The sequence below is a fragment of the Cavia porcellus genome, unplaced genomic scaffold, assembly GCF_034190915.1.
Source record: "Cavia porcellus strain 051 isolate PalLab524CR breed Dunkin Hartley unplaced genomic scaffold, mCavPor4.1 scaffold_1, whole genome shotgun sequence".
Taxonomy (NCBI): Eukaryota; Metazoa; Chordata; class Mammalia; order Rodentia; family Caviidae; genus Cavia; species Cavia porcellus.
The window spans coordinates 221451384-221468371 of NW_026947484.1; the positions used below are offsets into that span (position 1 = coordinate 221451384).

The 16988-nt window shown below is 43.5% G+C and overlaps 1 protein-coding gene across 1 annotated transcript in view; it reads right to left on the reverse strand.

Moving 5' to 3' along the window:
* Window positions 1–376: 376 nt before the first annotated feature.
* The window catches only part of Vit (vitrin), a 114385-nt gene continuing 97773 nt past the window's right edge, over window positions 377–16988 (reverse strand). Inside the window, exons 10-13 of the mRNA XM_013155699.3 lie at window positions 10123–10226; window positions 6320–6546; window positions 3614–4127; window positions 377–953 (exon numbers count right to left, since the gene is read on the reverse strand). Coding sequence (XP_013011153.2) covers window positions 775–953; window positions 3614–4127; window positions 6320–6546; window positions 10123–10226 — 1024 coding nt within the window. The 3' untranslated portion in view covers window positions 377–774. The remainder of the gene's footprint in view (window positions 954–3613; window positions 4128–6319; window positions 6547–10122; window positions 10227–16988) is intronic.

The window sequence follows — 16988 nt, forward strand, 5'->3', positions numbered from 1 at the left end:
TTCCAGGCATACAAGATCTCCAAGGAGATCATCAAACATGCCAGGCTTCAGGCTCCAATCCCAGGGCTCAAAATTCACTGGTATAGGGGCAGGGCTGGGGATGACAATTTTGGTCCCCCAGTGATTCTGTAGCCTAGTGCAACTCTCAACCTTTGAGCAAGATCAACATGGTCCTCCAGGACCAAGGTGTTGCAGGTGTTCTGAGCGTCAGAAAATGGTGAGAAGAAGGCAAATCAGGAGAAGCAATCTGCTGCCACACTCTCTGTGCCCCCACGGGTGTGTGGTGTGGTCATCATGGGCTCAGAAGATCAGAGGGCAGCCTCTCCACAAATCCCGTGACTAGTATACATCACAACATCAGAAAAGTTGCAGGTAATCCTTTTATATGTTTAATAAAGTGACTTCTACATTATCATGACCCAATGAAACTTGATGGTTAAAGAGCTCTTATGAGAAATAAAAATTTGAAAATTTTCACAAAATCTTGATGTCAGCCTAAGTGCTTCACTCTCTTCTGAGCATGTTCTTAAAAGATGTGAGCACACTCAAAATGATGTACAGCTTTGGCTTATTCTATACATCGATGACCATCTTTCTAACTCCAAACTTTGAAGTATGACAGCCATGATAACAGAGAACAATAACAATGCATCGGTTTCCCAGGCCCCACCCAAGCCTTGCCACCCTGCAACGTGCCCTGCAAATATAACCTGGGCACAGTCCAGAAAGTCAGTCAGTGAGGAAGCACTTGCCATGTTTTCGCCTGCTCTGAATTCAGTTCCGAGGCTGTGAGTTGAACTCTGTACAGATGTTCTGGATGATCTTGGGGACGGATTTGTAGAGGTTGTCAAACTCATCCACAAAGAAGGAATGGTCCCTGGCCGGGTGAGTGGCAATGATGTCCAGTTCATCCTGGGCAGCCCATGCGATGCCTATCGCATAGGTGATCACGCCTGTGGGGACAGAGATGAGAGGAAGCAAATGAGCCCATGAACAAAGCTGCTGATGAATCTTGCTCTTATTTCTCTGTGCTCTGTCAATACTAGGAGACCCACAATCAGAAATGTGCTTGACAAAGCAAAACAACATGACCTCTGTGTTCAAGAATTAAGACTAAGCACGGCCATTTATTTTTCTGCTTATTCAACAAATACTTTTCAGCATCCACTCTCGGTCAGGAGAATGCAGTAGAGATATTTGTTCAATCAGGAGCTTATAGTCTTCTGGAGAGAAAAAGGACACCAAAAAATGGAGTCAATGCATAGTAAGGATTGCATGCATGGAAGAGAAGAAGGAAAGATACTTTGAAACATTTGCTGCCATGCACCGTACACCATACGGTGCATGCCTGCTTCTGTGTGGAGAGCCAAGCAAAACCTCAGAGAGCCTTTGAGTCATCAAAAGCCAGTTCACGATCATCTCAGCTACTGGGGCTGGGGATTTAGCTCAGCAGCATAAGTACCTGCCTTGCAAGCAGGCGATCATGAGTTCGATCCCCGGTACTGATAAAAATGAAAAAGACAAAAAAAAAAATCATCTCAGCTACAATAGATGACTGGATTTTTACTTTTTTTGAGATAGGTGTTCACTAACTTGCCCAGGCTGGGATCAAATTTGTGATCTTCCTGCCTCAGCCTCCTGAGTAGATGGGATTAGAGGCTCGCTCATCTGAGACCTGATTGAGATTACTATTTTAATTGAATTTAATCACTTTAGGCTTGTGGGTTGCTTTAGAATCTGTCTTTCAATCTCATTCCAAGTGCAGCAATTGTGTCCCCAGATTCCCAGCATCTACTCCATCACCACAGTGGAGAGAGGGTTTTGAGATAAGAAAGAAGATGGCCAACAATCTTCCATGCTGCAGGGAAATCAGATAAACTGTGATCACTGGACTGAGAAACCAGAACCAAGTCACTGGTAGGTTAGGGAGGGCAGTTTCAGGGGTGGAGATGCCAAAGAAACCAAATGAATTGCTGCGAATCGCGAGTGAAAAAGAAGGGACAACATTGCAGCACATGGCCCTAATCCTTTCCAGAAGTTTGGCCACAGACTAGGGAGGCAAGTGGTAACTGGAGCAGAACATGGGGAAAAAGAGAATATTTATTTGGGGTAAGGCAGGGCCTTGAGCACATGTAAAGGTGAAAGGGAAATAATAGAATGGAATATATCAGGTACTTGACTTGTCCATTAAGCTGCACGGAAGCTATTTGCTTTTCTCATCTCTCCACTTTTCCCCTCTGAATACTGCCTAGCTTGGTTGTGGGGTGTGCACCATTCTGAGCTTTAGAATGCTGTCAAGGCGCAATGGGAGCAGCTTTGCTGCAGAGGTAGGTTTGGACTGATGAGGCCCTTTTCTGCTCAAAGATGGAAAAACTGCCCCCTAACAGACTACACAACAGGATTAGAAATTCAGCATCTTGGATCTCTGAGACCACCCTTGTAGTAGAGAACTTTCTCCTGGAAGTTCTGACAGGTGTCCACAGTCTGGACTTGATACTTCTGGGGACACAATATTCACTGCATTTTTAGATGAATTATAGTAGTAGGCATTTGCCATTGGTCTTAGTTCTTAAAAACTGCCCAGAATAGGAGACCCTGATACTTCTCATGTCCTCCTTTCTTCTTGTCTTCTCACGAGTAAGCCAAGGGTACCTTCCAAGTGAGATCTCAAGAAGGTACAGTAGATTCAATAGAATAAACAAAGCTGAGTGAACCCAAGCATGGGACAGATGTGCCAGAGACAGCAGAGGGCCCGAGGCTTGTGGCTGGGAGCTGGCATATCCATGCCATCCACTCACTCTGGGACTTTGGCAGGTTTCAAAGAAGTCCTCAAAAATACAGAAATCCTGCAAATGACCCAAATTAAACTAAAAGAAGACAAATAACAATAGCAGTGAGTCCTTATGTACTAACACTTATCTAAAAGTCTCTGGTGTTCACTGACCACTCAGTTTACAATTATTGTTATTACTAATATCACTATCATCACTTGGGGATTTCCTTAAGGTTGTTATGTTTTTGTGATATTTTATGGCACTTTCAGATCAGTGATTATTTTACACAATAAAGACATAAATGTGACAGATTTTTCAAAAGCGCTTTGCATGCTTTTATAAAAATACATTGCTCATTTTTCATGCTTTTAAACTTTCTATTGACTTAGACATTTCTGTATGGAAGTATCACTCTAATTATCTGGAATCAAAATTTCTTTGAGGTCACCCCCCCACACACACCCAGACTCCCAAAAGTGGGTAGCAGCTTGTCACAAAAATATTATTATTTTTAAAGAAAGTAAATGTCACCAACACAATTTGGTGCCTTCAGCTGAGCTAGAGACATGCTATGTTTCACTAAGATTAATGAACCAAACTCCCTTTCCTAATGTATCAGTCCTCCTGGGAAGAGCTTCAGGATGCAGGGTATAGAGGAAAAGATCACTGTTCCAAGTAACCCACAACCTTGAATTTCAGAGAGAATTTAGGGGACCCCTTGACTGTTGTCTCTTCCTCCCCACTGAATACCTCCTGAGGGCCACAGTGTTCACTCTTCCAATAGTCTCCCTATAATTTTCAACAGTTTCTTAAGCCATAGACAAACTGGTCCAGCTTACCCTTCTGATGGGCAGCCATGGCTGCTATCCGTACATCATCATAGGACCTGCCATCCGTGATAAGGATCATTAGCTTCCGCTTGTTGGGCTTGGACTTCTTGAAGAGCTGCTCTAGGGTATAGTGGATGGCAGCTCCCGTGCTGGTACCACCACTCCAGTACCCCACATTCTTGATGGCATTGAGGATGTCAGCCTTGGTGTGGTACTTGTCAAAGCCAAACTCCAGCCGCTGCTCATAGGTATACTGCACTGCCCCGATGCGTGTATCTGTGTCTGAGATCTCAAACTCCTTGCTGAGGTTGGCCACAAACTGCAGAACTGTGCGGAAATTGCTTGTCCCCACACTACTGGAACCATCGATAACGAAGCCGATGTCGGCTGAGTTGAGGCAGGTTTTGCTACAGGCCAGGCGATCTGTGTCGCAGATTCGCTTCACCAGGGGTTGCACAGTCTTGCGGAGGGCGAACCAGCTCTGCACATTGAATGAGTAGTAACCATTTGTTCTGCACACAGCCTGGAAGACAGACAGGAGAGACATTCGCCAGGTCAGGGGTCAAATCCTCCAATCTAGCCCACCAGGGGTTACCTGTGGCCAGCCACCAGCCAGGGAACACAGCAGGCTCTTGTATCTTGTGCCCCTCTAGCAATCTCTGAACCCCTTCAGCTCGGTCTTTGCTTAGGGTCTCCTAGGGAGATGAGAACCATTGACTTTAGCTTCCTATTTGTGCCTCTCCAGGATCCTGAATTCATTTTTCCAGGCAGCCAGCCATAGGAGTGGCTTGGGTGGGCACCAGTGCATCAGAGGACTAAACAAAGCTTTTGTTCTGTTTGGGAAAACAGAAGAGACACACAGGGAGTGACTAAAGGAATATTTCCAGGTCAGCCCTGCTCCCAGCAGGAAAGGAACCCCACAGATGCTGAGTGGCCCTATGTATCGGGCCTGGTTCCTTCTTTAAATCCCCACTCTGACCCTGCAACACGGAATGATAAGCCCCTGCCATGAGAGAACAAAACTGAAGGGCCCCTGGAACTGGAACACCAGTCTTTCTGCCTTCGGGACTCAAGCTCTACCCCTCGGATAGCTCTGCTTTCAGGAAAATGAATGTTTATTTACTTGTGCTTCAATTTGTTCCAGATTTCAATTAGCTTCAAATAAGCACTGAACAGACAGGTTGGTATGATCCTGGAAGACACTTGGCTAATGTTTCTAAGGAGGGCATTGTTTTCTCTGCTCCTGCCTTGGCGGTCACAAAGGGCACCAGACCTGAAGGCTACAGATGAACTTGTGGAATTTAAAAAAAAATTTGTTTTGAACTTTCCTAGGAAATATTTTTATTGTTGCTAATTTGCAGAAAACCCTAATGGAGTTCACAAAACTTTCCATGAACTAGGTAGATGAGAGTGCTGAGACCAAGTTGAGTTTGGGCCATGGCAGGAGAGAGTGGAGGTGCTGGCCATGAACAGGAGGCCAGTTGATTGCAGCACAGGACCTGTGCAAGGCCGGCAAGGTGAGCTGGAACCACACTGCAGAAGGCCTCAAAAACAAAAAAGGACAAGCAAAGGATTTGGAGCAAGGACCCTGTAGGACTGAAGGAATGCTTCATAAACACGAGTTGTTTCATTGAGAAATCTAAACTGAGCCAGGGAGAGTCAAGAGGGAGATAGATGTAAATTATTGGCTTGAACAAGGGAGCTGGCACCAGGCATGGGAAAGAGCAGACAGACAAGAGATGTGATGGGGGAGTGGATGTGGCCTGAGGGGATCCTGGAGGACACAAGCTTCCTGAAAGAAGAGGGGGAACCAGGGACTGAGTCCTGTGGAAGTCTGTCTTAGGGTACGAGTTGAAAAAAGAAGGAGAGCCACAAGTGTCTTGGAAGTCAAGGGTGAAGAGATTTGAAGGAGCAAGAAGTGGCTGACAATTCAATAGGTGTCCTAGTATCGCTGAACACAGGCTATTAGAGCTGAAGGGCCTTCAGAGATGCAGCTGTCCAAGACTGTCTTTCTTTCTTTCTTTCTTTCTTTCTTTCTTTCTTTCTTTCTTTCTTTCTTTCTTTCTCTTTCTTTCTGTCTGTCTGTCTGTCTGTCTGTCTTTTTCTTTCTAAGATGGAGCTTTTTTTTTTTCAGAAGTAGACTCACATGAAGCCCAATTGTACAAAATTCCAAAGTGGCTTTGGTGGAAAGGGAGCAGGAAGCCTCATTCCCCATGGTTCTTGTTTCATCTTGTGGGCATCTCCACAGAATCCAGGAGTTTCCCTGGAAACACGATCGCCCTGACCTGTTCAACAGCTCCCTTGTCTTTAGCAGATAAATTAATTAGTTTCTGTTTGTGTGAGAGTGCATGTGTGTTTGCATTTGTGTAAGACAGTGTGCATACATACCTGTGTGTGCTTTGGGCTGGTGTGAAGCCACCCTAGGTTAGGCTGCCCTGGTGTTGTAGGAGGAACAAAGGAGAGAGCTCCCACGTGAGGTGCTGGGGACTCTGTCCCTACCTTCTGCTTCTAACTGCTGATCTCAGGGTCAGCGTGGGATTTTGCTTTGAGAAGGTGACCCAGGTTCTAGACTCACTCATCCTTTACTGGAGGTCCTGCTACTTGGAAGTGAGCTTCCCACCCACTTAATGGACTGAGAAAAAAGTCCCGATGGCACTTAACTTTTCAGGTTTCAGGGGGTCCTTATGGTGGGTGAGTCTCTGGGCAGTTGTATACCTTGTTGGCAAAGCTGGGCTCCACCACATACTGCTTCTCACTTTCAACAGCAGCTTCAATGGTGATGAAGAAAATGTTGATTCCTGACTCTCTTGCAAGTTTTGAGGTCTCCTCCACTTTGTCTGTGGGCCAGCCATCCAGTACTACTACAGCCACATTGGGAACACCACGTCTGTTTCCATTGGCTTTGGAGAAGAAGTTCTTGGTGACAAAAGAGATGGCCCGGCCTGAAAAAAAAAAAAAAACAAAAACAAAAACTTGAGCACAGAGTGCTAATTGGAATTATAGACACAGATCACAGCAGCACAAAATGGTTCAGAAAAATGCACACATTCCTTCTTCACTTTTTGTTGGGTTATTTTAAACTACTTCAACTATTTTGGGTGTTCACCTTAGCAGCATTTATTTAGCACATTATCAATGTGTCTACACATGCCCTGAAATTATACCCAATATTTTGTATACATGAGTATCCATTTGGATAGATAAGCCATAGTTTTCCAGACTCTCCAATGACTTAAGAGCTACATTCTTTGAATTTTATATCCTTACAACCAGTGCTTTTCAAGACTTGATCAGCGTTCTGGCTGTGCTGACTGGTATAATCGTGTCTTTCAAATGGAAGCATCAAATGGTTACAGAGGAAGTTTCTAGACAAAAGTCTTGATGAATCCATGTAAAGTGACTGCACAGAACCTGATTGCTAAGGGAAAACATGGAAACTAAGATGTGTTTTCAGGACCAAGGGATCGTTTCCTTCAAGGTCCCAAATACCTAGCATTTCTCTCTGTCTTAATATTAGGTGCCTGTAGGCAAAGCACGAGGAACCATATATTCCCTTTCACCACATCAAATCTTAAATCTGAAGGCTACAATGACTCAGTGGTCAACACTCCATCCACCTTGCAGTGGGCCTAAAACCAGAGGCTGGAAATTTGAAAATTGCATTATCCATGGTCTCTCGCATCTAGATTTCTAGCTCTGTTTTGGTTTCACGAATCTATGCCTTTGTATGACATTTAGAAGACAAAAATGAGGTGGAGGCTGTACTTCTTGTTCTAGTTCTACTGGCAGGAATCTGTAGAGTATTTCATTTCTCTGGGACATTGTTAACAGGTTTTTGTGGTTGGCTGATAGTTCTGATGGTCCTCAGGTAGCAGGATGTGCCGTGTTCCTTTTGTGGCTGTGAATGAGACAGGGTTCTTGAGCTGGCCGCTGTAGAAACAACTCCATGATCATGATGGCTTCCTGGCTGTTATGACTTGTATCTAGATGTCCCCTCAAAGCCTCATGCACTCATGCAAGGCTTTTGGGTGTGTGATACATGATTGTGGGTATGATAACTGAATTAGTCCACTGATTCACTTAGCACAGTACTAAGTGCGGATAATGGGACTACCCATCCAGGGTGTAGGTGGCACCAACCAATGGGCATGTAGCCTGAATGGAACAAAAAAGAAAAGGAAGGCTTCCTGCTTGCTGCCTGCTTACTGCCACCATGAACTTGTTTTCCTCTGCCATGCCCTTTTGCCAAACCCCCTGCCTTGAGGCCAGCTGACAATGGATTGAAACCTCTATAAACTATGAGCTTTAACTTGTAGGTACCAGGTGTTTTGTACCAGCAACAAGAAAATATATAAGACACTGGCTATAATGGTTGATATTTTGGGTCAACTTGAGAAGTTTAGAAGCTTAACTAAGTAACTCAGCAGCTCTATATCCTAGGGTATAGAGGACATGCCCTAAGCAGCTGTTTATGCCCTAGAATGTTGTGGTAGTTGAGTCATTGTGTCAATTTGAGAAGTTTAGAAGTTTAGCCAAGTACCTAGGAACGGGGCTAGGATCCTCACTTTGCAAACATCCTCAGCCTGTACAAGAGGAGGGCACCAAGATGGTGTGAGTGATACACCCAGCCTAGGGTGAATATCCTGCATACAATATAAGGGAGGAAAAGAGGCTTTCTCTCTCCTATTTTGTTCTTGTTGCCTTTGCTGTCTTCTGCTATAATTACTGTTACCCCTCTGCCATGCCAGCCTGCTTGGATCCAGCTGATGATGGACTAAGACCTCTATAAAGTGTGAGTTAAATAAACCCTTCCTTCTTTAATTTTGGGTGTTGGGTGTTTTGTCTCATCAACAAGAGAAAAGTAACTAAGACAGAAGCTGAAGCAGGTTTCAGTAGTGGGCACAGTAGCAAAATTCAGAAAATACTTTCTTGATCTTGAAGAAATAGCAACTCCCATACAGGGTCTATTCTACAAGAAGCCTTCAGACCTTATCTCTGAAAGCTCAGCCTATAGTCTGCTTCTTCAGCTCTTTCCATGATTCCTAAAATAAATGCTCTGTGCTTGAATCAGATGGATAAATTCTATTCTTTGAATCCAAACCTTGAGCAATCCAGAGGCAGAGTTAGAACATGCCATCCACTGGAAAAATATGCTGCTTGGATTAAGATGCTTCATCAGAGAAGCTGAGTGCCTTCTGAAGGCTTTCCTCATTGGACTTTTGCTAATGTAAACATTAAGTAGAAAATGAGTCAGAAATCACCTCTATCATGTTTGCAATGAAGGCAACATGGATTTGGGAGCACAGAGAGGAGTACTCTGTCTAGTGTTTACTTATCACTTTTCAAAGGTATAAGGCTCTGCATTTACCAGTTATTAGTGTTGTAGAGATGTTGCGGGGGAGGGGGGGACTAACTAATCAGATTGGCTGTAACGCCAAGGATGCTCCTGGAAAGACTCTACTTCCTGCATGTGCTCCATGTCAAACAACTGTGGCTTTTATCTCCACTCCTTTGGACACTGAGGGTAGAAACAGATTCCTGAGGAACTGATATTCAGCCACCCCCCTGATTGCCCCCAAAGCCAGGTTACTATTTATAAATTAATAATATATCTTTGGGGTTTTTTCCCAATGAATTCTGAAATTTTATTATTTGGGAGACTATCAGATATTGATCTTTGCTTTATAGCTCATGATAAACAATATTCCTTTTGAAATGAAAGCCTAAAGAAAAGAATTACATATAATACATATTGTAGATTTTTTTCCTTTGCAAATAAGCAAAGCAGCACTAAAAGCATATTTATGGGCCACAATTAGTGAATGTGGAAATTTTCTGGTTAAAGCTGCAGCAACTCAGATCCTCCTAGGGTCAGTGAAGAAAATCAGTGAGACACACACTACCATGTCTGGCTATAAACCTTTATTTTCCGTCCTCCTTTCCCCTCATAGCGTGGGTTCTTTGACAGTCTTCAAACATAGTTAGTGTAAACCTTTCCTAAAGTCCAGTCACGTCTGAGTGAAGTGACACAATGGATGTGCTCCACTGAGGACTAGACCTGGGACCTAGTAACAATGCCCAACCTGTGGGAAGACTCACGTATCACAGGAAACTCTTCTTGAAACAGAGAGTATGCTTTTCATTGCATGATCATCATTACAACAGTAGCTGATAGGAGCAAGATCCCAAGAGGCACTGAGGAGCCTCCTGAATGGAAATGGTCATAGAAATTAGCATTAAATGATTGATGATTTACAGGCCAACCAGGAAATAGTCACAACAAAAGTCCTTCTTGACCTGAAGAACATTATGACCCTGAGGAACCAAGCAGGATTGAGCTCTGCGGTGTATGTGGCTTAATGATTCTTGTCACCTGAATCCAATCTGGAAAAGATCTAGATGTTATGTAAGTCATTTCTTGATGAATTATTACTTTTTTCTTTCTGTATAAAATGTTACAAGGCAACCACATAGGAAGAGAATGGTGAAAAGGAGGTAGAATTATCTGGGTCACGTACCTGCATTAGAAAGTCCTCCTTTCAGGGTAATTTTCTCTATGGCTGCCTTCAGATCTGGAGAATTCATGTGAGTTTTGAGGTTAAACTGAGTAGCAGGGTTGTCTCTGAGGAGTCAGAACAAGAAATAAAAATTAGCTGGTAAATTATTACCATTGGAGGAAGGCAGAAATCATGGTTGCTTTAATATATATATATATATATATATATATATACATATATCTATATCTATATCTATCTATCTATCTGTCTGTCTGTCTGTCTGTCTATCTATCTATCTATCTATCTATATATATATATATATATATGCTGTTTAAAAGCCTTGAGCTGTGGTTCATAAAATGTCCCAGAAGGAAAAACAGGAAGACTGAGACCCTCCACACGAGTAGAGAAGGGCAGGCTGTTTCAGGCCTTAGAAGCTGGTGTTCCACTTTTGATGGTATCAGCTCCTTCCTGTGTGATCTGGAGAAGTCATTTAACTTCCTTGGAATGCAACTTCCTTATAGAGATAAACACATACCATGACATCCATATTCTAATGAACGGGGCTGTCGTCAAGTGGGTTTCTGCAAAAATAAGGATCCCACCTATGGAGCACCCAGTGTCCCTAAGGCTGTCCCAGACTCTGCTCTCTAGAGTCTTAGCTGTTCAGCACCTCCTGAAGAGTGTGCCAGAAAAACCACTCTACCTTTCACATTCTGTGGCTCTCATGGCTGGGCAAGACTGCAGAAATATCAGCTGGAAGGTCAACATCTATTTCACTGAAGGCTAAAAGGATGCACTGAAGAGCGGTGAGAGTGAATCCAGCAGAGAGACAGGAGACCCCTTCTCTGGAGAGAAGTCTGCGGGTGAGCTGTGTGAGCAGACCTGGGAACACCTCGATTGACCCAGACGAGGGGCAGCGGTGGGATGCAGGCTGTGTGGAGAGGGCTCCACACCACAGGCAGTGTGGAGAGGGCTGTGGTGCGAGCACCCATCTTGTGCAGTGCTGCACTCAGCCTCAGGCAGAGCTGAGTTCATGGGGCAGTCACACAGGGGCCCTACACACGGAAAGGGCTACACTTGCTCGTTTCAGGGCTCTGCTGATTCCGTCTGGAAACATTTAGTCATTTCTGAGCAAGAGGACGTAGCTAGTCCAGGCTGCAGGTTACTAGGACCTTAAGACAGGGCAAGGAGACTTTTAAAAAGCAGGTTTTCCACAAACACCAGAAATAAACCCGTTGAGAAGTTGCTTTGCCCTGTTTTAGGTGGCAACGCATGGTTTTAGTGGATTCTTAGTGAGCCCCCAAGGACGGTTTGGTCACCAGGGAATGAGTCATCGGGACCTAAGAGAGAGAAATGCATTTTGCCTCCCTTCCATCCTAACTCCCATCCTAACTCCTTCCCTATTTTCCAATCTTCCTGCCTCGAGGCGGCCTGAGGTTTTCTCAGAAGAACAGCTTATCTAAATGTCACACGGAATACACCTGGGAGGGCCAGCCACCTTCAGGGAAGACGGAAAATTTATAACAAGTGCAATCAAGACGGGGCAAAACCCAGTCAGCTGAAGTCCCACCAGGTGAAAACTGAATTCTGAGGTTATGAATAAATAAAAACTAATAAGCAAATAATGGCAACAGAACAATCAGCAGCAGGTGGATACGTGGGCCTCTGAGCTGAACAAAAACTATCTCACTCGGAGGCTGCAGGGAAGGTGTACTAGGGCTGCCCTGTCACACGCTTCCCCTCCAGAATCACGGCCCTATATTCTTACCGAGTAATTCAGAAACACTATATTTACCCCTAAGTTACCAGGCTCCAACCCTGTGCTGACCTATTCTTAAAACTTCGCCATCCGTCAAGCGCTGGCATCCCTGTCTCTCTTTAGTCATTTTTTCTCCTGTCCTTATATTTCTAGCACGATCCCCAGTCCAAGTTCCCTTATTTCTGACTGGTTGTTTTTATAAGATTTTCTGTTGTTCTCTGTAATCCCAGCAGTGTGCTATCTGCCAGAGGATTCTTCCTCGGTTCTGCTCTTTGACTACAGAATTCCCTTACTCAGAAATCATCAGCAGCTACTGTGGTTTGGGCACCATGTGAGTGTCTCCCCAGAGTTCATGTGCTTTGTGCGACACGTCCCTCATGGGATGGTCTTGAAAGGCCACAAGACTTCAGGAGGTGAAAGGCTGGTTGGGGGTTCTCAGCCCTCAGACGATTAAGATGGTTCTCATGGAATCCCACACTCTTGTGAAAGGGAGTTTTGACGAGGGAGCTGGACCCCTGAATTGCTTTCTGACTTCCTGTTTGGCAATGTTGTTTCTCTCACCTGTACTCCTGCCATGAGTTGTTGGTTCTCACCAAAGCTGAGCTGACCCTGGCACTGTTCCCTTAAACTTCGAGAGCTGTGATCAAAAGAAACCTCTTTTCTTTATAAAGTTAGCCCATTGAGGTAGTTATCATAGTAACCAAAAATAGACTAATACACTCCCATTGTTAGACTTTCTATTCTGACTTTCAGTGTATCCATAATTCAATGCCCTCTCTCTGTTCCTCCCGCCTTTTCTTTTTCTAGAAGATTCCATATTCTTTTTTTTTTTTTTTTTGTCTTTTTCCTTTTTATCGGTACCAGGGATTGAACTCACGACTGCCTGCTTGCAAGGCAGACGCTTATGCTGCTGAGCTAAATCCCCAGCCCTCAAGATTCCATATTCTAATCAGTGAATTTCTCACTTTGTCCCATACTCTACATGCAGATGAATCTTGTTATTGGTAGCTATATTCTATAATGTCACCATGGCACTGAACTAGGGAATAGTGAGCCATTTCCCACTGAAAACACAGGGCGGGGCTCCTCTGAGACTGTAGTCTCAATGTTTTCATCAGAGATCAAGCATAACCTTGTTTTACGTGTATTTCTCTTTGAAGACATCACATTTAATTCTAGGTTTGATTAAAAAATACAGTGGATATTTAGATCCTTTAAAAAATTTATAATAGCCAAGGACGCATCGCTTCTAATTCCCCTCAAAATATTCCCCTCTCTTGGAGCACATTTATGCCATTGTTCCTGCCACTTTCCGAGGCTGCTCTGAAATCTTCTTTCTTGAGCATCTTTTTTGCATTGCTGTGGCTGCATTGATGTCCTGAACCCATTCAAAACATTTACTTTTCATGGTCACTGGGACTTTGGGGAAGAGTCGGTCACATGGTGTCAGATCTGGTGAACAGGGTAGATGGAGACACACTGTAATTTTTTTGTAAGATCGTCTTTCCGTTGGATGGCACTTAGCAGTACTACTCACTGTACTTTTTATAGCACCTAGAAAAGACACTCGTGAAAGAGGATTTCCAGAACTACTTCAGAAAATACCAAGGATGATTGGATAGTGTGTTCAAAGCAAGGTGGTTTTTTTTTTTTTTTTTTTTTTTTTTGAGACAGGGGAGTTCAGAATGTTCTCAGATTTGCAGTGGCTCTGCTGCTTCAGCTCCAAAATGTTGGAATAATAGGCATATGTCACCACATTGTACTTCAAGGGGAAGTATTTTGAAGATTAATGGCAGTGTATTTTTAATGTAATGATTTTTTTAAAATTTAAATATCCATCATGTATTTTGCTCAACCCTTATATATTCCCTTACACATTAATTATATGCAGTATTTTCTTATAATAAAATATTAGCTGATAAGGGTTTAACATTTTTCTTGACTTTAAATAATGTGTATTTTAAGCTCTCAGACATTCTCACCATGAGGGTTTTTGTTAATTTTTTAATCAGTTGTCATCTCATGAATCCATAAGTTAAACATCCTTTTCTACTTTTTCCATAGCTTCATCAGACACAGTAAGCATTACTTCAGCGTTTTCTGGATCAGATTTTAACGTGGCTCAGCACATTTGTCCTCCTTTATCCAAATGTACAGATTACTGGTTCATTAACATGAACTCACAGCCAGCAGTGCTGTTAGCCATGCCTAAGAGAAGCGTATCTGACACAGAGCCATGGCAGTCTCCCGACAGTCAGAGCACTGAACAGAATTCAGCACTGATCGGGGGCCACTTTACACAGTGAAATCACCAGAGCAAAGCACAAAAATGCGAAACCTGCACCACTGACTCTTTCCACACTGTGGAAAGGACACTGGAAGGAGCTGAGAGAGAGAGGCAGTGTGCTGCCTCACTTGACCACAGCTGGGGTTAAGGGTGCACTGGACCACTCAAACGTTTCCCCACCTTTGGACTTGCAGATGCCTCAGGTTACAAGTTTTGGGCTATAAATAAACTTAAATCTTACTGAGCAGGCCAATGGGCAAAAAATTGAACGCACAAAGCCTAGGGATCACCTGCTAGAGTGGGTGCTCCTCTTGGCTTCTCAGGAGTCAGGAGGTGACTGGTTAGTAGGTGCCGGGTGCACACATGGAAGAAAGGAAGCTTAAACTTCTATCTCTGCTCATCTCCAGTGACGCTGCCGCTGCACCTGCAGCTCCACACTGATCCCCCATCCCTTTTACGTCACATATGTAGACAGACCCATCTTTAGCAGCACATGATTGGGCTATTCATGCACCTAATGAATAGATGCTTTGAACTTTACTTAGTGTGATTTTTCTTTTTTTTTATTTTAAAGAGGATAAGACAGAATAAAACTAATCAAAACAAACCAGTGTAAGAGAGAGGCCTAAAAACATTACAAAATCAACAATAGTTACCATAGTACATTTTGATGTCTTCAAAATAGCTGCAGATAACCTTAGACATAGTAAAAAATCAAACAATGGAATAGAATAGAAAGAATAAAAACAAGACAATGAATGCAGGGAAGAACTTCAAAACAAGCCAATAATAAACCCAAAATGGCTACTATAATATATGTTGTTATCTTTGAAACAGCTGCTCCTGCCATCAGATTTGACATAATCAAAACAAAGCACAAGAGAATAAAACTCAGCTCAACAAAACAATGGAAACAATATAGTACTTCAAAACAAGACCATAGGAAATTAACAATGGCTGCAACCCTCAGAAGGAGATTCCCCCCTAGATGTCACACTGCATATCGCTATCCTCTGAACCCCTGATCAGACCACTGGCCCTAGACCTGCAATGTTAGGTAAACATCAAAGCACCACAGGCATCCAAATGCAAGTCACCTCCATGGCTATCATCGAAGCCTGTGTTTCTCTGGATAAGTACAGTGTGTGTATGTGGGGTGGGGATATGCTTCTTCTTGTTTGCTAGCCCATGACCCAGAGTGGGCTGGAGTCTGGCTGTTCTAGTCTGGCAGGGGTCCATGCATGGCGCTGGATCCTTACAGTGATTTTTTTTAATTGCCTCTTTTACTAGATTGTGAGTTTTAAAGAACAGAATCTCTATTTTATTTGTTCATTTTTAATGGATTGAAAACTTGGGATCTCTGAAACACTTTGCAACTGTTAAACTGATGATTACTACGATGAGAGGGAAAGGCGTGGAACTCACCCACCAAGTGTCCTACAGGCAAAGGAAAGCAAGCCACTTAGAAGACTTTCACATCAATGTCCCCTTAGTGCAAATGGTTTAGTGCTTAGTATACGACGATAGTAATAAATCTTTGTGAAACTGATTCTGAATCATGGGAATGAATGCTGCATTGTTAATCTGTAGACTGTGGCAGCTCTCAGTTCCGGAGCACTTGAACACATAGGTACATTTGTCCCTTTTCAGCATGCATACATGGTGGCCTGACACCCTAGCCTCATTACCTCTCAGACATGGAGACTGTTACGGTTTGGGAATCGTTCGTCCCCTAGCAGTTCATGTGCTTGAAGCTTGATCTCCAGGGTGTTGGTCTTGCGGTGATGGAACTTCTAGAGGTGAGACCTCCTGGAATGATATTAGGTCTTGGGGTCACTCCAACGGCATTAATGCAGGTCTTGGGAGACCAGATTGACTTTTGGGAATAGCAGCTTGTTTTAAGGATGCCTGGCATCTCCTATGCACCCTTCCACTCACATCTTGTATGTTTGCTGCTCTCCCATGGCCCCAGAGCTGACCAGAAGCTGGTGCCATGCTCTTTACCTGCTGTTGTCAGCAACATAAAACCCTTTTCTTCATAGCACGCCCAGCTTCAGGTATTTTGCTGCAGCAACTAAAACTGGCATAAGACAGGGACTATTTTAAAAGGTCAAGCAGGTATGCCACTATTTCTTTTTATGTAAGCAGTCTTTGAATTTGGATATTCTTATGAACGGAAAACACATTTTTTCTCCTGCAGTATCAAGTATTTCCTTTAAAAACAAGAGAAGCAAATAAACAAAAAAGTTTATAGCTGAAGGAAAAAATATAAAATCATTCTACGTTTGGAAAAGAGCTAAGATGAACAGAGAGAAGTCACAGAGAGCCTGGTGTTGGCCATGCATAGAGAAGGGTGATCTGTGTGTTAAGAAATGACATCGTGATTCCCAGCAGGCTTGCGGACAGGGAGCAGAGAAGTGGGGTGGGTGATGAGCATCATCGATCACCTCTCTGATGATGAAGTCATCAGAGGCACTTATTAAATGGTATAGATGACCCCACCGCCACCATGAACACACAACGAAGAAACTCAGCAGGACCCGGGAGTTTTTAAAACAGGTGCTTGTAATTCAGGCAAATTTAGAAAACCCTGGATTCCAGAGGCCTTCTGAGCCTGTCGATTCTTGTATTCCCAATCTGTTAGAGTCCCAGAGTCGGCAGATTTAACCCAGTTACATGGAGTGCACCTCTCCAGGGGATGATTATGCCTGTAGAGAAATGCTAGCTAACCATATCACCTCTAGAAAGAACCTCTCAAAACCACTTTTGGCAGCAAATCATGACCTTAACGTTATAATCAAATAACATAACTACATTTAGCCATTTAATGTTTATTAC